Raw genomic sequence first — 20,213 nt, 5'->3', positions numbered from 1 at the left:
ACACAGGATCCGAAGCAGGCTCCAGGCTCTGAACTGTCAGCAAAGAGCCCGACACAGGACTCAAACTTACAAACCATGAGATGATGACCTGAGCTGAAGTCACACTTAACCAACTGAGCCACCCAGGTGCCCTGTTGCTGTCATTTATAACTATTCATGTCTGGGCCAAATGAGCCAGTGTATCTCATCAACTGATCCATAATATCCTTCTAATTTTTTTTGTGTTTTAAGGTAATACATGTACGTGGAAAAAATAAAAATACATCAGTGTTCAGAAGGTATAACCCAAAAAGTAAGTTTTTCTCCCATCGGGGATTCTGTTTTTAGTTTCTTTTTTTATAGGTAAATCTTGGCTCAGTACAATAAGCAGTTGGGTGACTCCGACCCAGAGTAGCCTGACAGAGATGGTGTAGTTTGTGATCTCTGTTAACAAGCACTTCCCAGTTTATTAAACTTACATCTCCACTCTCCCACCTTTAAAGACAGTGGCATAGAATATAAATTGCGTGGTAGAATTTATTTTAAGAAATCTGATTCTCTTGGGGCGCCTGGGTGGCTCAGTCCTTTGAGCATAGGTCATGATCTCACTGTTCATGAGGTCAAGCCCACATCAGGCTCACTGCTGTCAGCGCAGAGCCCACTCCAGATCCTCTGTCCCCTTCTCTCTCTGCCCCTCCCCTGGTTGCACTCTATCTCAAAAATAAATATTTAAAAATTAAAAAGAAATCTGATTCTCTTTTAGGCAGTAAATAGGGAATCCCTCTAGGGTAAGGTACGGTGGGGATCCCATCAATAAACACTTAGACTCTCGGCGTTATTCGAGCCCCATGTTGGGTGTAGAGGTTACTTAATGAGTAAGTAAATTAACTTGAAAAATAACTAAATACTTGGTTTCATAAACCTAAACCTGTATATGCTGCCCTGCTGTCCTGTAGACTGTGTTACTAAAGTAATCATTCTCATGGGAGTTTGGATTGTAGAGGTTATGAGTTGGTGGTAATGTGAGAGCTTACATAGTTTGCATTCTTCCTTGGGTTTCAAACCCCTGTTGTAGCAAAGGTGAAATTTAGGCTTGGGGTTTGCTGGAGCTCACCAGTTTTCCTCCATAGTCCTAGGAACAGAGGACTTTTCTGGACTTCCAGTGCATGGTTGCAGCAGCCGACTACACGAAGTTGCATCTGTTCATGTGTTTTTAAAAACACAACATGATAAAAATCTGTGATGTAGTATTCCTCTACCTCTTTAGGCAGTGTTGTAAAAGTTAAAAGCTCAGGCAGTAAAGTCAGACTTGGGTTTTGAGCCTCAGACTACTCATCTGTAAAATGGAGATCATAATACTAACCCCACAGGGTGGTGAAGTGGAAGTGACATGGTGTCTATGCAGCATCTATTTCTATGCCTTAAATACAGTAAGTGCTCAATAAGCAGAAATAATATTTTATTTGAGAGAGAGAGAGGGAGAGAATCTTGAGCAGGCTCCATGCTCACTGCGGAGTCTGATGCAGGGCTCCATCCCATGACCCTGGGATCATGACCTGAGTCAAAATCAAAAGTCGAAAGCTCAAACAACTGAGCCATCCAAGCGTCCCCAGAAAGTAATATTTTTTTTTTTAATATTTATTTTTGAGACAGAGAGAGACAGAGTGCAAGTGGGGGAGGGGCAGAGAGAGAGGGAGACACAGAATCTGAAACAGGCTCCAGGCTCTGAGCGGTCAGCACAGAGCCCGATGCGGGGCTCGAACCCACGGACTGTGAGATCATGACCTGAGCCGAAGTCGGACGCTCAACCGACTGAGCCACCCAGGCGCCCCCAGAAAGTAATATTTTAAAACTAAAGCATCCTAAGCACAGAAAGAATTTTTGCCAAGAAGAAAACTAAAGTAACTGGTAATCATTATTATTAGATAATAAATGATGATGTTTTCAATCTTGCTAAATGGCCAAAGGACATTGATAAAGATAGTGAAGATGTTAATTGTATTATGGGACAGAATATTTAAGGGAAGACTGTATCAACTTTTGAATTTGTAATGAATTTGGCAGAAGAACAGCGGTGGGACCATGCAAATTTTGTACTCCAAAGATAGTGTAAATTGATTAATGAAGATGAGATCAGATTTATCAAAAATATAAAGGAACAGGGGCGCCTGGGTGGCGCAGTCGGTTAAGCGTCCGACTTCAGCCAGGTCACGATCTCACGGTCCGTGAGTTCGAGCCCCGCGTCGGGCTCTGGGCTGATGGCTCAGAGCCTGGAGCCTGTTTCCAATTCTGTGTCTCCCTCTCTCTCTGCCCCTCCCCCGTTCATGCTCTGTCTCTCTCTGTCCCAAAAATAAATAAACGTTGAAAAAAATATATATATAAAGGAACAAAAATTGCATTGCATGCCTTAAGTATACAGTATGAGTATACAGTGCATTTAGAATCCCAAATCAACAGTTTCCACAAGCTAAGAATATTTCCTAGCTTCAAAGAAGCCCACTGTTACCATCATAGGAAAACAAAAACAAAAAACAAAACCCTTAGTTTCGAGTTTTGGAAGGGTGACTTACATCCAAGATTTTTAAAGAACTCTTACAAAGCAAAGACACAAGGACAAATGACAGTCTAAAAACGGGCAAGTGAGAGGCACCTGGGTGGCTCAGTCTTTTGAGTGTCTGACTCTTGATTTCGGCTCAGGTCATGACCCCAGGGTCTGTGACAAGCCCACGTGGAGCCTGCTTACGGTATTTTCTCTCTCTCTCTCTCTCTCTCTCTCTCTCTCTCTCTCTCTCTCTGCTTTTGCCCCTCCCCCACTCACATACACGTGCACACTCTGTCTCCAAAAAAAAAAAACTAAAATAAAAACAGGAGATCTGAGTAGACATTTCTCCAAAGAACATAGATTAATGGCCAGAAAGCACATGGAAAGATGTTCAACATCATTAGGGAATCACTAATCATTAGGGAAAAGCAATTTAAAACCCCAGTGAGCTATCACTTCACATCCACTATGATGGCTAAAGTCAAAAAGGCTTACAATAAAAAGTGTTGGTGAGGATGTGAAGAAATTGGAACCTGCATGCCCTGCTGGTAAAAATGTAAAATATTATACCTATTTTGGATAACAGCCTGGCTAGTCCTCTACACCAAATACCATATGACTCAGCTGTTGCGCTCCTAGGTATATACTCAAGAATTTGAAAACGTGCGTCATACAAAAGTTTACACCAATGTTTATAGAAGCCAAAAAAAGGGAAACGACCCAGATGTCCATCAACTGATAAATAGATAAACAAAATGTGATGTATCCACACAATGGAATATTATTCAACAATAAAAATAAACAATGAGCACCTGGGTGGCTCAGTTGGTTAAGCCTCCACCTCTTTTTTTTTTTTTTTTTTTTTTTTTAAGTTTTATTTATTTGCAAAGGGAGAGAGAATCCCAAGCAGGCTCCATACTGTGACCACCACGTGGGACTCCAATCCACCAACTGAGACCATGACCTGAGCCAAAACCGAGTCAGAAGTTCAGCTGACTGAGCCACCCAGGTGCCCCAAGCCTCTGACTCTTGATTTTGGCTCAGGTCATGATGTCATGATTCGTGAGATCGAGCCCTGAGCTGGGCTCCAGGCTGGCTATGGAGCCTGCTTAAGATTCTTTCTCTCCTCCTCTATCCCTCCCCTACCCCCCCTTAAAACAAAGGGACAATAAAAGAGAATGGAGTACTGATACTTGCTACAACATGTTTAAACCTTGAAAACATGCTAAGTGAAAGAAGCTAGTCACAAAAGGCAAAATACTGTAGGATGCATTTATATGAGTTATCCAGATTACACAAATCCATAGAGAAAGGAAGTTGATTAGTGGTGCCTAGGTCTGGGGGAGGAGTAATAGATAGTGACTGCTCATGGGTGCAGGATTTATTTTTGGGTGATAAAAATGTTCCAGAATTGATTGTGTGATGTTGCACAATTCTGTGAGTATACCATAAGCCATTATATTGTGTACTTAAATGGATGAATTATATGGATACATGAATTACACCTAAGTAAAACATTTTTCTTTTAAGGTGTAATAAATCTTTGCATATATGGTCAAATAACAAGGATGACAAGACCATTCAATGGTAAAGGACTGTCTTTTCAGTCAGTTGTGTTGGGGAAATTGGGTATAAACATTAAAAAATGAAGTTGGACTCTTATCGTACACCATTTACCAGAATTAATATAGATCAAAGACCTAAACATAAGAGCTACAACTATAAAATTAGAAGAAAACGAGAAAACCTCATGACATTTGGTTGCCAATTTCTTGGTTATAACACCAAAAGAAAAAAATAGGTTGGACTCCATAAAATTTAAGATATTTATGTACAATATCCAGATGGCTAACAGACATGAAAAGATGCTCAACATCACTCATCATCAAAATACAAATCAAAATACAGATAGAAATACAAATCAAAAACATGATGGGATACCACCTCACACCTACCAGAATGGCTAGAATTACACAAGAAGCAACAGATATTGGCAAGGGTGTGAAGAAACAGGAACCCTCTTGCATTGTTGGTGGGAATGAAAACTGGTGCAGCCACTCTGGAGAACAGTATGGAGGTTCCTCAAAACTAAAAATAGAACTACCCTATGATCCAGCAATTGAACTATTAGGTATTTCCCCAAGGAATACAAAAATAAAATTCAAAGGGGTACCTGCACCCCAGTGTTCATAGCAGCATTATCAACAATAGCCAAACTATGGAAGAGCCCAAATGTCCATTGACTGATGAATGGATAAAGAAGATGTGTGTATATATATATGTACAATGGAATATTATTCAGCCTTCACAAAGAATGAAATCTCGCCATTTGCAATGATGTGGATGAAGCTAGCACATATCATGCTAAGCAAAGTAAGAGAAAGACAAATACTATATGATTTCACGCATATGTGAAATTTAAGAAACAAAATAGATGAATGTATGGAAGGGGTGGGAGGAAAGGAAGAGAGGCAAATAAACCACAAGAAACTCTTAATGATAGAGAACAAACAGGGTTGATCGAGGGAGCTCGGTGGGAGATGAGATAGATGGGTGATGAGTTCTAAGGAGAGCATTTGTGATGAGCACTGGGTGTTGTATGGAAGTGATGAATCACTGAATTCTCCTGAAACCAGTATTTCACAGTATGTTAACTAAAACTTAAATAAAATTTAAATTTAAGAAAATAAAAAGTTTTTGTGTCCAAAGGACACTTATCAACAGAATGAAAAAGCAACCCACAGAAGGGGAGAAAATGTTTGCAAATTATATATCTGATGAGGGGTTAATATCCAAAATATATAGAGTTCCTACAACACAACAGCAAAATAACCTGATTTTAAATGGGCAAAGAACTTGAACTTTCTTCCAAGAAGATACATATTTTTTAAATATTTGTAATGTTTATTTTTGAGAGAGAGAGACAATGTGAGCAGGGGAGAGGCAGATAGAGAGGGAGACAGAAAATCTGAAGCAGGCTCCAGACTGAACTGTCAGCAGAGAGACTGACGGGGGACTTGAACTCACAGACCATGAGATCATGACCTGAGCTGAAGTGAGACACCCAACCGAGCCACCCAGGCGCCCCTCTTCCAAGAAGATACATTAATGACTAATAAGCTAATAATGAAAAGATGCTCAGTATTACCAATCATTAAGGAAATGGAAATCAAAATCACAATGAGATACTATATCCCATTAGAAATGCCATTAGTTAAAAAAAAAAGACAATAAAACAAGTGTTGAACATGTGGAGAAATGGGAACCCTTGTGCGCTGCTGGTAGGAATATAAGTGGTACAGTCTCTATGGAAAATGATACGGTGTCTCTTCAAAAAATTAAATGTAGAATTAGCGTATGATCCATAAATTCCATTTATGAGTATATACCCAAAAGAAGTGAAAGCACTCAACATATATTTATATGCCTATGTTTTTGAGCACTGTTCACAATAGCCAGAAGAAGGAAGCAACCAACTTTCCATTAACAAGTGAATGCATAAACAAAACATGGTACATAGATACAATGGAATATCATTCAGCCTTGACAGGAAGGAATTTGTGACACATGGTACAAGATTATAAACCTTGAAGACCTTTATGCTAAATCAGCCAGTCACAAAAGGACAAATAACTGTAATTCCTCTTACGTGAGGACCTAGAATGGTTAGACGCATACGCAAGGTGGAGTGCTGGTTGCCAGGAGCTGGGAGGAGGAAGAGATGGGAATTAATGTTTAATGTGTGCAGAGTTTCAGTTGAGGAAGATGTAAAAGTTCTGGAGGCAGGTAGTACTGTTCACGGCAATATGAACGTACTTAGTGCCATAGAACTGTACACTTCAAAGTGGCTAAAATGATGAGTTCGATGTTATATGTATTTTATACAATTTTTTAAAAAAGGAAGGTAAATAATAGGGCACCTGGGTAGCTCAGTTGGTTAAGTGCCCAACTTCGGCTCAGGTCATGATATCACAGTTCATAGGTTTGAGCCCCTAGAGCTTGCTTCGGATTCTGTGTTTCCCTCTCCGTTCTTCCCCTGCTCATGCTGTTTCTCTCTCTCAAAAATAATAAAGATTTAAAAATTTAAAAAAAAAAAAAGGTAGGTAAAGAAAGAGAACATAGGAAAAGTAGAAAACATCTTAATGTGTAGTGGGCCAGATAGAATGGCCTATTGTAACCACATCTGCGAATATTTAATATGGCAGTGTATATGGAACTTGCATGTATATAGTAGCATCTTAAACTTTGCAATATTTTGTACCACTTGTTGGCAGACTTGTTCTGCCAAGGGCCACACAGTAAATGTTTTAGGCTTTGTGGGCCGTGGAGTGTTCATAGAACGACTCACCTCCACTGTTAAAACAGTGTGAACCAGTCATACACAGTGTGTAAATGGCTGAGCGCAGCTGCTTTACAATAAAAGTATTTACAAAATCAAGTGGCCAGCCAGATAACAAAGGTTTTTGAATAAAGACAGCTCCTTCTATGATACCTGGCAGACCAATGCCTAGTCCTGAGTTAGAACTCTCTTCTCTTGGGAGGTGTTGCAGATAGCCTAGCCAGCTACATAATGTGTCACCCAGGAGAATATTTAAAGACTGATAGAGCATGGCTTGTTCCAGGAACGCAAGGATGGCCAGTAGTAGAAAATCTGTTACGTAATTAATCACATTAGTGGATAAATAATCCATATGAGCACATCATCGGATACCAAACAGCATTTTATACACTTTAATATACAAAAGTATCCCATATGGGTTAACTTAAATACGAAAAATTAAAACCCTAGTTAACTAAAACTAAAATTAATGGGTATTTCTATATTCTTATGGTCAGAAAGGCCTCTCTAAGCATAACTCCCAAGACCAAATATCTTAACAGAAAAAAATTGCAGATATGATAGGCAAAATAGAATTTTTGCGAGGCAAAAGATAGTACAATAAAAGTTAAAGAAAAAATTGTGTGCACTTAGACAGATGTATCAAGAAAAGTCATGGGGATGTCTGTCTGGCTCAGTCGGTGTAGCACATGACTCTTAAATTTCAGGGTTGTGAGTTCAGTCCTCATGTTGGATATAGAGATTACTTAAAAATCTTTTTTAAAAAGTCATGAAAAATACACTCTAAAGTGTTAATTTAGGGGCACCTGAGTGGCTCAGTCAGTTAAGTGTCCGACTTCCGCTCAGATCATGATCTCACGGTCTGTGAGTTCAAGCCCCGTGTCAGGCTCTGTGCTGACAGCTAGGAGCCTGGAGCCTGCTTCTGATCCTGTATCTCCCTCTCTCTCTTCCCCTCCCCCACTCACACTCTATCTCTAAAAATAAATGAACATTAAAAAATAATAAAGTGTTAAATTAGATTACAGGTAACCTTTCTTATGTACTGTTTAATTTTTAAGAATCATGTATAACTTATAACCAACAAAAGTAAAGATGTTTCCATTTGGGCCAGAATAACAGGGAAGGATAAAGTGTTACTCTTTGTCTAGGCAAGAAGGTATTTAACACAGGGGAGAAATTTCTTGAGAGGTTTCAAATAAGTTTTAGTACAGATTTGTACAGATACCATGTTTAACAGCTTAATGACTTGGTAGTATTTACTATTATAGCTTTTAAAATCTGTGACAAGGGGCGCCTGGGTGGCACAGTCGGTTAAGCGTCCGACTTCAGCCAGGTCACGATCTCGCGGTCCGGGAGCTCGAGCCCCGCGTCAGGCTCTGGGCTGATGGCTCAGAGCCTGGAGCCTGTTTCCGATTCTGTGTCTCCCTCTCTCTGTGCCCCTCCCCCGTTCATGCTCTGTCTCTCTCTGTCCCCCCCCAAAAAATAAATAAACGTTGAAAAAAAATTTTTTAAATAAAAATAAAATAAAAAATGAAACCTGTGACATAAGGGGCATCTGGGTGGCTCAGCTGGTTAAGTGACCAACTCTTGGTTTTGGCTCAAATCATGATCTTGTGGTTCATGGGATCGAGCCCTGCATCAGGCTGTGTGATGACAGTGTGGAGACTGCTTGGGATTCTCTCCCCACCCTCTCTCTGCACCCACCCTCCCTCTCTCTCTCTCTCTCTCTCTCTCAAAATAAATAAACATTTAAATAAATAAATAAAAATACAAGTTGATGTGATGTTAAATGTTAATAAGTAAACATTCTTAATTTTCTTCTCTCTTTTGAGTTCTTTTCTCATTTACATTTGAAACCTATATCATTAGTTTTTCAGCTTATTTTTAAGTTTAATAAAATATATAGAATTTTAACACAATTTTTTACTCCATAAATTTCAGCGTATAAAATTTATCTTAATGCAAAATTAAGTGAAATAATGTAAAATTAAGTAGAAAAAAATAAAGTAAAATAAATGCTGTTTCATTTTAGAGCTATATTACAGAATTCCTGGACTGAAGTCATGGATTTAATATTGAAACCCCGTTCTGGAGGTAAGAATAAAATTGATGTTAATGAAAAAAAATAGAATATCTTGTTAGGTATTTGTGGAATTGCTTTGAATAAAAAATATCTGTGTATATTAGGTAGGTATTTCAGAAATTTTAAAAATTGTTTTTGGGGCTCCTGGGTGGCTCAGTCGGTTGGGCGTCCGACTTGAGCTCAGGTCATGATCTCCCGCTCTGTGAGTTCCAGCCCCGCGTCGGGCTCTGTGCTGACAGCTCAGAGCCTGGAGCCTGCTTCAGATTCTGTGTCTCCCTCTCTCTCTGTCCCTCCCCCATTCATGCTCTGTCTCTCTCTGTCTCAAAAATAAATAAATGTTAAAAAAAATTTTTTTAATTGTTTTTATAGTAAAATTAAAAGGATAGTTTATTTTTTCACAAATTTTATGTATATATTTGAGATTTATAATTTGTATCCTGTGTTTAGCTCTTTAGTTCATCTAATATATTAATTCATAAACAAATATATTTCCTTTGCCCCATACACTACTAAATCCCTGAACGTGCAGGAATCCAAACACATCTCACTTGTGGTTAATTTGTTAAAGCATAGTGTAGTAGAGATTAAAAACTGGGCAAAACGTGTTGAAGATTTTAGTTTGTTAGCTACTTTCCAGAAAGTACGTCTAAATTCATATCATCTAAAAAATGATTTAAATACTACTTTACAAATTATCAAAATATTTAGTCCCTTTGGGTAATTATTCATTTCCAAATTAAAGAGATATGGGGGCGCCTTGGTGGCGCAGTCGGTTAAGCGTCCGACTTCAGCCAGGTCACGATCTCGCGGTCCGTGAGTTCGAGCCCCGCGTCGGGCTCTGGGCTGATGGCTCAGAGCCTGGAGCCTGTTTCCGATTCTGTGTCTCCCTCTCTCTCTGCCCCTCCCCCGTTCATGCTCTGTCTCTCTCTGTCCCAAAAATAAATAAAACGTTGAAAAAAAAAATTTAAACAAATTAAAGAGATAAAGTTGTCTACTTTTAAGGAGAGTTCCTATCAAATTTGCCAACACAGTAGAAAAAGAGAAAGGAGAAAAGGCTCCCTGGGTTTTGTCTTCTGTTAAATCAGCCGTGATAAGGGGACAGTAATGGACTTTCAATACTGGAGGTGGTGGGGGGGCTAATATCGACGAAGCTGTTTCATTCTGTACATTCTCCCCGTCCCACCTTCTCACCTCCTGACAGGTATTCTCAATGAGCAGAATCTGTTCAGAGTACCTGTGTTTCAAAGAGCATTTTCTAATTTTGTGTTCTCTAGGAAGCGTGTTAAAGTTACGGAAATCCGTCCATTTCATAAATTGTTTTAACACACCTTTTTTCCCCCCCAGCTGAAAAGGGCTACTTGGTTAAGTGCAGGGAAGAGTGGGCGAAGACCAAAGACCCAGCTGCTGCCCTCAGAAAACTACCTGTCAAAAGGTGTGTGGAAGGGCAGCTGCTGCGAGGACTTTCAAAATATGGAATGAAGAATATAGTCTCTGCATTTGGCATAGTGAGTGCTATTTGTGAAGTCAGGCAAATGACTTGAGGTGGCTTAATTCTTTTTAAATTTTACCTTTAAATATTTTACTAAATCTTAGAAGAGCGGAAGGTAAATAAGGATCCTTTGGTGATCTCGGAGACGTGTGTTACCTGAGTGATCCTTGTGTGTACCCTGAATGGTGACGAGGGAGGGTGGTGGGTGTGGGTGGTGTTGGCAACAGTTATTCACATGGAGGGCTGAGAAAAGCATGAAAGTGGTAAATACTGCCTACAAGGAAATTTAATTTTAATTTAATTAAATTTAACTTAAGGAATTTAATTTAAGGAAATGTAACTTAACTTTAATTTTAAGTATCTTGCTACTTGAGAAATTCAGAATCCATCTTAGGGTGCACTTGTTGATAGTTGTCCAGCATCGGGACTGCAACCTGCCTCAGTAAGAGGTTGCACGGGAAGCGCCCTAGTGATTACATTTTAGTTTGGTTTCTTCGTGGTTGTTCAGGAGTGGGTACCATCTTGGCAAGTGTGGCCTCTGCCAGTGTTCAGATGGCTGTGATCCCTCGTGGACTAAAGGTTAACTCTTAAACTTAACGTCTCATTTACTCTTCCCCTGGTAAACAAGAAAGAATTTTTACTGCATGAAGTCAGTTGTCAGTTCAGTCATTCAGATTTTCTCCCTCCACGGCCATTAGCAGGAAGGAAGCACTATTTGCTGTGTAACTAACCAATATCTGAATTTCTAGAGTTTGAGGGCCGTGTCTTTGGTTTAGGGTGTGAGCTCCACAGGACTTGATTTATTTGCACGAACATGTGGGAGCTGCCGCCATGGAAGCTGACCATGAGCACCCCGTAGTCGGAGGAGTTCTGTCTCTAAAATTGGTTGCTGTGCATCAGTCACTGTTGCTATAAGCCTTTAGAGAGATGAGATTTGAGCTACGAGCTTCTTGTTCTAGGGTCACCACTGAGCAAGTGGGAGGCCTGGGAAAGTACAGTACTTTTAATATTCAGAATATGTATTTTTTTCCTTGCCTGTTTTTTATCCTTCCCTCCAGATACCAAGAAATAATCGCTTAATGTATATTCATAGCTACCAAAGCTATGTGTGGAATAACATGGTAAGCAAGAGGATAGAGGAGTACGGACTGAGACCCGTCCCGGGGGACCTCGTTCTCAAAGGAGGTAAAAAAGCAGATATCCTCCTAACTCCACCAAACTAGGGTTCAGTCATTTGACACTAGTGCTTAAAATCCAGCCTGGCCACTGCTTGGGGAGGGTGGGGGGTGTCTAGTAAGGTTAAATGGAAAGGCATTGAACACTTTGCATCTGTATCTCTAATCAAAATATGCATACGATTTGAGTAAGCGTCTGACTCTCTTCTGGGTCTCTGGGCCTCCATTTTCTTGGCTAGAAGAAGATTTGAATGAGATGTTGTCTTTAAGTCTTTTTCTAAACTTTAATCTGGGTGTAGCAAATACTCCTCTACACTTCTGGACTTGCCTTGGCACCTCAGCTATTGTCCGCCAGTTTTAAAGAGTTTCTGTAAGTCAGCTCTCGACCGGAGCTCACTTCACACACGGGCCGTGACGTAACAGACACTTAGTGCGTACTCTGTGCTGGCAGTGTTCATAAAACACACAGCTGATCCCCTCTGATGCTGAGCCCCCACCTTGTGTCAGGCCTTGTGTTAAGCCCTTTGCCTACCTCTTCTGGTTTAAAGCTCGCAGTATTCTGTGAAGTGTTCCCTGTGTTCTTCAGACAAGATTCACAAGATTCCACATCTGGTTAAAAAAAGAAAAGGCAGAGATTCAGAATCAAAGTCGGCCTGTTTCCAAAGTCCATGTTCTGGCACACCCAGACGCCCTTCGTCTGTCTGAAGACATAGCCTGTTCCTCTACATGTATACCCAATAAGTCCACTAAGGGTCCTGTTGAGAAATTTTGATTATCCTGGATTAATAGTTTTTAATCTCCTCCAATGTTGATTACATCCAGTGTGTTTTAATGTCCCATATGCCATCACATTTCATCCTCTAAACGCAGACTGATTTAAAATTATTCTTTTATCAAAATGCATCCAATGGCGATAGCTTTCTAGATAGTATTTTGTAGGATTGTTTAAAAAGGAGAAAGCAGCTTGTTTTTTTAAAGCATTCTAAAAACATATGGGTGCAGCTGAGAAATAAATGTTTGTTTTTTTGTTTTTTGTTTTTTTGACTTTCCACTTGTTATGAATCCATGATTTTATTTCTTGGGTAGAGCAGAAAAGACAGAAAGGTACCTAACTTAATTTCCTTAAATTTTGTAGGCCACTCATCCTGTGTCAGCTTGCATATAATTTTTGAAGATCAAGCTCATGAAAATATCACCTATTTTTGTAGTTTTTCTTAATTTATCTGTGTGTCAATTTGCAGCTACAGCCACCTATGTTGATGAAGAAGATGTTAATAATTACTCCATCCATGATGTGGTAATGCCTTTGCCTGGTTTCGATGTTATCTACCCAAAGCATAAAAGTAAGTTCCCTGTCAGGGGAAAGTAGATAAAACAAAGCCTGACATATTTAAGCCACTTACCAGCCACCAAGAATAGAGAGAGGGGAAAAAATCAGTACTTTAAATATGTAATTTTAGAACTTTCATTTCTGTCAGACTTGAAAATGTTTAGATTTCAAACATTTATAAACTATGTTTACATATATAAAGTCTCCCTGAAAGGTATTCAAGTGGATAATTTTTTTTAATGTTTATTTTTGAGACAGAGGGAGACAGAGCACGAGTGGGGGAGGGGCAGAGACAGAGGGAGACAGGGAATCCGAAATAGGCTCCAGGCTCTGAGCTGTCAGCACAAAGCCCGATGCGGGGCTCAAACCCACGAACCATGAGATCATGACCTGACCCGAAGTTGGATGCTTAACCGACTGAGCCACCCAGGTGCCCCTCAAATGGATAATTTTTAAAAAATTTTTATTTTTAGGTAATCTCTACACCCAACATGGGGTTCGAACTTAAGTACCCCAAGTTCAAGAGTTGTATGTTCCACTAAGTCAGGCGCCCCTGGGTAATTTAAATTAAGAAACAAAATGGTGGAGGGGCTTCTGGGTGGCTCCTTCAGCTAAGGGGCTGACTTCTGCTCAGGTTATTATCTTGAGGTTTCGGGAGTTAGAGCTCCGTGTCAGACTCTGTGTGCTGGCAGCACACAGCCTGCTTGTGATTCTCTGTCTCCCTCCCTCCCCCCCCCCGCCCCTCCCTACTTACACTGCCTTTGTCTCTTTCAAATGAGTAAAAACTTAAAAAAACAAAAAAAAAGACGTCTTTTCTCTCGAGGGGTCAGAATGATTATTTTGCTTATCAATGTTATATTCCTTGTAACCATACAAGTTACAGAATGCTTAGGAATTAACACCCTTCTTTGATACTGCAAATACTGACAAAAGTTAGTCATCTGCCACTTACATATTAATATAATCAGATTGCTGCGCTTCTAATTCTTATGTGAGGTTGACTTCACTGAGAGAAAGCAGAGAAAAGGAAGAGGGAATGAATAGGAGGGGGGAGGGGAACAGTCTGCCTACCCTATGGCACAGGGTAATGCCATTTAAGCCATAAATTCAATACAGCTTTTGACAAAGTTTGTTCATGGAATCCTTGTGGCGAAGACAGGGGCTCGTAGACTGGATGGGCATGTGGATAGGTTACATATGCGCGCTTGGCATCCAGCAGTGCTCAGTTTAGGGATCCCTGTTGTCTTATAGATACGTTGTGAGGGAGTCTTTCCTTGACCCTGGTCTACCCAATATTTTTTATGACTAACTTGAATAAGAAATCTGCAGGGCGCCTGGGTGGCTCGGTGGGTTAAGTGTCCAACTTCAACTCAGATCATGATCTCACGGTTCATGGGTTCAAGCTCCGCGTCGGGCTCTGTGCTGACAGCTCAGAGCCTATAGGCTGCTTCAGGTTCTGTGTCTCCCTCTCTCTCTGCCCCTTCCCTGCTCGTGCACTCTCTCTCTCTGTCTCAAATATAAATAAACATTTTTTAAAAATCTGCTTATCATGTTTGCAAGTTATGTTACCCAAAACTGTTAATACTAATTGTATAAAAAGTAAATTTTTTAAAAGAACTACAGAAGGCATTTAATAGAGTTAAATATAAATTCTTACTTCTGTAAAGGTCCGGCTTGATAGTAGTCTATATAAAAAGTATCTGGAGTTCTTATTGAACATCATTCTGCTACCCTGAGGCAGATGAAGGGTTTTGTGGAGAATACAGCAATGTCAGAAGAGGGACAGTTGAAAGAACGTGTGTGTGGCCTAAAGAAGATACGGCTTGAAGGTCCAGCACTTGTGTGAACATGTGAAAAAGGGCAGTTAACCTGCTGTGTTGCAAAGCAGTGAACAGAAGTTATAAAAAGACAGATTTCAGTTTGGAATAAGGAACTTTCTAACAATTGGTGAGCCTCACAAAGACGTTACTGTAAATGGCAACCTGCAAGCAAAGGCCGGGTGACTGTCTCTCTCAGGTGTTATAAAAAAGATTCCACATCAGGGGTGAGGGTGAGCCAGATTGTTTTCCCAGGTCTCTTATTTTTATACATTTATTTATAACTGCCTTCTTCAGGAATTGGAGGCCTCTACATGCTGTCTTCCAACTCTGAGCATGTATAAATTATAGGTTAATAACTTCTCTTGAAATGGCCTTTTATAGTTAGCTTGAGAACCTTACACCCCAGATACTGTGGCTGCTTATGAGAGATAACTTACAAGCTCAAATCTAAGCTGGAGACATCTAGTCCTAGTAGTTAATCCCTAAATTTTGATTCTAGAGAACAGGCTGGATTATAAATGAGAGAGACTAATTTTGTTAGGATGCTATGAATTTATTTGTGGTCTGGCAGAAGGTGGCTTGCTCACATGCTGCATTCCAGCTAACTTTTTGTATCTTAACAGTTAGCGAAGCCTACAGGGAAATGCTCACAGCAGACAATCTGGATATTGACAACATGAGACACAAAATTCGAGATTATTCCTTATCAGGAGCCTACCGAAAGATCATTATTCGTCCTCAGAATGTCAGTTGGTGAGTGATAGTCTGGAAGGAAGTAGAACTGAATTACAATGTGAGATTTAAAGCTTTTGCATCACATGTTTATTGTCCAGTGTTGACAACCTGGCATAGAAGCATTACTTGTTGTTACTATTATCATTATTACTTCTACTTGCATTTTTCGATCATCAGGAAACAAACAAGTGTAAGTGGTTAAGTTTACATTTTATAGACCTTGCTAAATTATTGAAAATCTATGCAGAGTGGGGCGCCTGGGTGGCTCAGTGGGTTAAGTGTTTGACCTTGGCTCAGGTCATGATCACGCGTTCCATGGGTTTAAACCCAGCGTCAGGCTCAGAGCCTAGAGCCTGCTTCGGATTCTATGTCTCCCTCTCTCTCTGCCCCTCCCCTGCTTGCACACATGCACGCGCTTGTGAGATCTCTCTCTCTCTCTCTCTCTCTCTCTCTCAAAAATAAAAATAAACATTAATAAAAAGGAAGAAGGGGCACCTGGGTGGCTCAGTCAATTAAGTGTCTGACTTCAGCTCAGGTCATGATCTCATAGTTCGTGAGTTTGAGCCCGCGTCAGGCTTTAAAAAAAAAAAAAAACAGGAAGAAACATTTAAACTTTTTCCCTACTTTGAAAAAACTAAGATTTGCTTATAAAGCTATCCCTGAGCAAGCTACCTTTATTCCAAATTAGCTATGAGTTTCAAACACTGATCTGTTTGTTTTAATATGTTCTGAAGAAAAAAACATACATGTATTAACTCATTTAAAATATTTCAGTATATGTATTTGATAATTTTATAAAACTCATTTCTGTTTGATAATTTTAAAAACTAAATCCTGAATTAGTTGTCCATTGCCGGGAGATTCTCTCTTTTCCCTGTCTCCATCTCTGGGTTGTGGGATGAGGTTGGCCAGGTTGGACTTGGTCTTCCCCACCCCAGAGAGCTGTTTCTGGTGAGTAACGCGGTGCTGTTAGAAGTGATGACCACCGTGGAGAAGATACAAATGCCATTACTAATTCACATCTTCACCAAGTGAAGTTTCCACCTACATAGAAAAAGAATTTCCATCCTAAGGAAGCATTTTATATTTTAACGTAGTCTGGCATCATTTGTCATCTTGTATGATCGTACAAAAGCAATACTTACATGTAAAATCTGGCCCTGTTCTTTTATTGAACAACTTCCCCTTAGAATTCCTTACACAGGCCTGTGTGTTTTTTCCTTTCTAAGAAAATGGTGATGAGCAGTTTTAGTTCCTTTCATAGAAGTTTGCATTCACACTTTATTTGTGTGTTTTGAAGGGAAGTCGTTGCATATGATGATCCCAAAATTCCACTCTTCAACACAGATGTGGACAACCTAGAAGGGAAACCACCACCGGTGTTTGCTTCTGGTAAGTTTACTCAGCTGTCAGCCCTGTGTCAACTTTGAAACATTTTCTCAGACGAAAACATAAATTAAACTGCCACCTTCCACCTGCCCAGTGATTGCTATTTTGTGTTTTGTCATCTTGGTTTCGTGGTTATAGCTTGATGTCAGGTGATTAGAACAATAGATTTCACTGAAAATGAATGAACATTATGGTATTAGGTGGTTGAATATTTCCTCCCCCACTGAGTGAACAAAGGTGAGGGAATATCCAGGAACAGAGTCTAAAACATGAAATCTGCATTGTCCTTGTCAACTTCTGGCTGCCATTCCCTCGTCTGTTTCCACCCTGTGCCCTTCTTGAAGGTTCCAAGTAGAATTACTGTCGGGATCGGCTGGATCATATACTTCTGATCTCACTTCTACATTTTATTCTCTGAGGCCCCACGGGAGGTGGTGCCTGCAGAAGAGCCCAGTTCTTTCCTCTCTGTAGCGATTATATGACTCTCCCCAGTCTCTCTAGCTGCCTTCCTTTTCTGACCGTTCTCTTCTTTCTTGCCTGGCAGAAGGCAAATACAGAGCTCTGAAGATGGATTTTTCTCTTCCTCCTTCTACCTACGCTACCATGGCCATTCGCGAAGTGCTAAAAATGGATACCAGCATCAAGAACCAGACCCAGCTGAACACCACCTGGCTCCGCTGAGTCCTTTTTCCCCAGACGAGAACATGCAGACTGGTGTTTGCTGGCTTCTTGTTCATTTTTGTCTTAGTACAGACCATAGGTGTATTTTAGATCTTTGTAGCTAAAGATTATTTGTATTTTTTCAAGTTTTTATTAGCTTAATTTGCAATATTTGTACACATAATACAAATCCTGAGGATCCTAATTCTAGCTCAGAGAATATAAATTGATCAGAATATATTTCAGGTGCTTAAATCATAGTAAAACATCAGCTTTATTTGGCTTTATGATAATTTAAAAGGACTTTCGGTTTAAACTTGCAATTTTAAGTTTCGCTTTATTCTTAAAGGACGACATGAATTTTTCATGTAGCCATGAATGGAGTATGCAGCAATGCATTTTAAGAGAAAATGCAGCAAAGCAAATCTTGACTATGGATAAATAGACTGCCCCCAGCCCGCCTATAAGTACAGTACTCATGCTTATTTAAATGATGATAAAACATGTCCAGGTTATAGATGCAAAAGTGGCTGTCATCATCTAACTCCCCTGCCAGGTTTAGGTAAGTGTGGATAGATCTTTTAGTTGCAGTAGCTTTTGCATTTATATTATCGTTGCCTTGTAGGACAGTTGCGTGATAGGACCTTTTTTCTCAGTGTAAACATGTGTTGCTATTTTTATTAGTCAAGGTGTGATTTTTACTCTAGGTGCCTTTTATGTTCAGAATGCTTTCCACTGGACTGGTATTTGTCCACAAGTAAATGACAGCAGAGAAGAAAACTTTAAACCTTTACAAAAGGGCTCCTCCGATCAGCAGCCTCACCCTTTGTCACCTTCGGCTTGGGTATTTCCGTTTCTGGCATTGTGTAAAACTTTTCTCTGGTGTGAAAGGCTGACTATGCCTTGCCAAGGATGTGTGACATAATTGCACCAGTTTTTATTTTCTACCATTTCTAGAACAAAATATAATAAATATTTTTTAAAACTCCTTTCTAGTTATGGGTGTTTTTTTTTTTTAAGTTTATTTATTTATTTTGAGAGAGAGAAAGCACGAGCAGGTGAGGGGCAGAGAGAGAGAAAGAGAGAATTCCGAGCAGGCTCCACACTGTCAGCACAGAGCCCAACGCAGGGCTCAAACTCATGAACTGTGAGATTATGACCTGAGCCAAAGTCGGATGCTTAACTGACTGAGCCACTGAGGCGCTCCCTGTATTAGTTATGTTAATAAGTTATCTAAAACTGAGTGCAGATGAGAACCTTGGCCCAGACTGAGGGCAAGGCAATAAGTGATTGAGGGATCCTCAGAGATGGTGTCGACACAAAGGTGGGTGTCATGATCAGGTGTGAGATGTCATGAAAATCATACAGTTGAGTGTCCGACTGTATGACTCTTGGACAATGATGGACTGGATTCAAGGTTATTCTTACAATAACACCCCTCACTTGCTTTCCAGTGTGCTTTCTGGAGAGAAGAATGGAGAAGACCTTCTGTACCAGGAGCATCACGCCATAGCAGGGTGGGTGACATTTGTCCCGTATCTGGTACTGGACAGTTCAGGACTGTTTTTCAGCCCTTGTGTTTTAATGGCATCCATCACACTACAGAGGTGGAAAAATACTAGAAATGTCATGGTAAATAGCCCTTTTAGCTGGCTGGTTTCTAAAGAATCTCTTACCTACAAAAGCCAAATATATTAAATGTGTATTGGACTGTTTGTAGTTTCTAGTGCTTCCGAGTTATTTTCCTTCATCAGACTGATTAGTGAACATGCTTATTAAGGGGACCTGACTCTGCCTAATGCAAGTACAATCAGTAGTTCTGCATTTATAAATTTACATTACCAGAAAAAAATAAAGTCCAAACTCAGAAATGTTCTCTTCATCTGAGAATACTTAGAGCCGTATAGGTTGAGTTCATTTTCCCCTGGCATTAGCCAACTAACAGTTTGTGCATGTTTCCTCTTAAATACCAGCTGGAAGATAGTGAATCAGGCAGAGTCTTAGAGCCATTTTTTTTTTTTTCTTTTTAATGTTTTAGTTTTGGGAGCATGCAAGCAGGGAAGAAGGTACAGAGGATCTGAAGTGGGCTCTGTGCTGACAGCAGCGAGCCTGATGTGGGGCTCGAACTCAAACTGTGAGAACATGACCTGAGCTGGTCAGACACTCAACCAACTGAGCCACCCAGGTGCCCCTCTTAGAGCTGTTTTGAGACTCTAGGACACTATCTAACTCCAGGAATCAATCATTGCCTTAGCAGAGATGTCAGGACATTTTATTGTTAACAAAGGGGGGGATATTTCTCTGAGGCAAGTTTACAAGCCTGAAAACAGCTTCATCCCTAACTACACCTTCGTTTGTAAGTTTTTGGCTAAAAGAAATAACAAAAGACCATTATTTTTTTTATTATGATATAAACTCAGCACTATTTACTAATGGAAAAGTAAGCTAAATAGTCATACTATCAACTGATTTTATTCATGGTTTTATGTTGTAGAGGATAACTAGACAGTCATTACACAAATTGAAAAAAATATTTCCTGGTTGAGTCCAACCAAAAAATGAGCAGCACCTACAGTAGCACATTGGTACTTCAACCTTTGCCAGTTGTGGGGCTCCTGGGTGGCTGAGTCAGTTGAGCCTCCGACTTCGGCTCAGGTCATGATCTCACAGTC

The 20,213-nt window shown here is 40.0% G+C and overlaps 1 protein-coding gene across 6 annotated transcripts in view; it reads left to right on the top strand.

The window, feature by feature from the left end:
- PUS7 (pseudouridine synthase 7) overlaps positions 1 to 19,575 on the top strand; it is a 57,993-nt gene extending 38,418 nt beyond the window's left edge. For 5 of the 6 annotated variants that reach the window (XM_040472886.1, XM_040472891.1, XM_040472888.1 and 2 more), the window contains 7 exons: positions 8,893 to 8,954; positions 10,288 to 10,448; positions 11,491 to 11,617; positions 12,849 to 12,950; positions 15,381 to 15,510; positions 16,793 to 16,884; positions 17,426 to 18,529. In XM_040472886.1, coding sequence (XP_040328820.1) covers positions 8,893 to 8,954; positions 10,288 to 10,448; positions 11,491 to 11,617; positions 12,849 to 12,950; positions 15,381 to 15,510; positions 16,793 to 16,884; positions 17,426 to 17,562 — 811 coding nt within the window. In that variant the 3' untranslated portion in view covers positions 17,563 to 18,529. Of the gene's footprint in view, positions 1 to 8,892; positions 8,955 to 10,287; positions 10,449 to 11,490; positions 11,618 to 12,848; positions 12,951 to 15,380; positions 15,511 to 16,792; positions 16,885 to 17,425; positions 18,530 to 18,995 lie in introns of those variants that run through there. The other variant, XM_040472887.1, reaches the window with a different exon arrangement.
- The last annotated feature ends 638 nt before the right edge of the window (positions 19,576 to 20,213 follow it).

This window comes from Herpailurus yagouaroundi, unplaced genomic scaffold (genome assembly GCF_014898765.1).
Source record: "Herpailurus yagouaroundi ecotype Mexico unplaced genomic scaffold, PumYag 100, whole genome shotgun sequence".
Lineage (NCBI taxonomy): Eukaryota > Metazoa > Chordata > Mammalia > Carnivora > Felidae > Herpailurus > Herpailurus yagouaroundi.
Note: the sequence above shows the minus strand (reverse complement) of the source record. Positions and strands in the feature narration are given on the sequence as shown.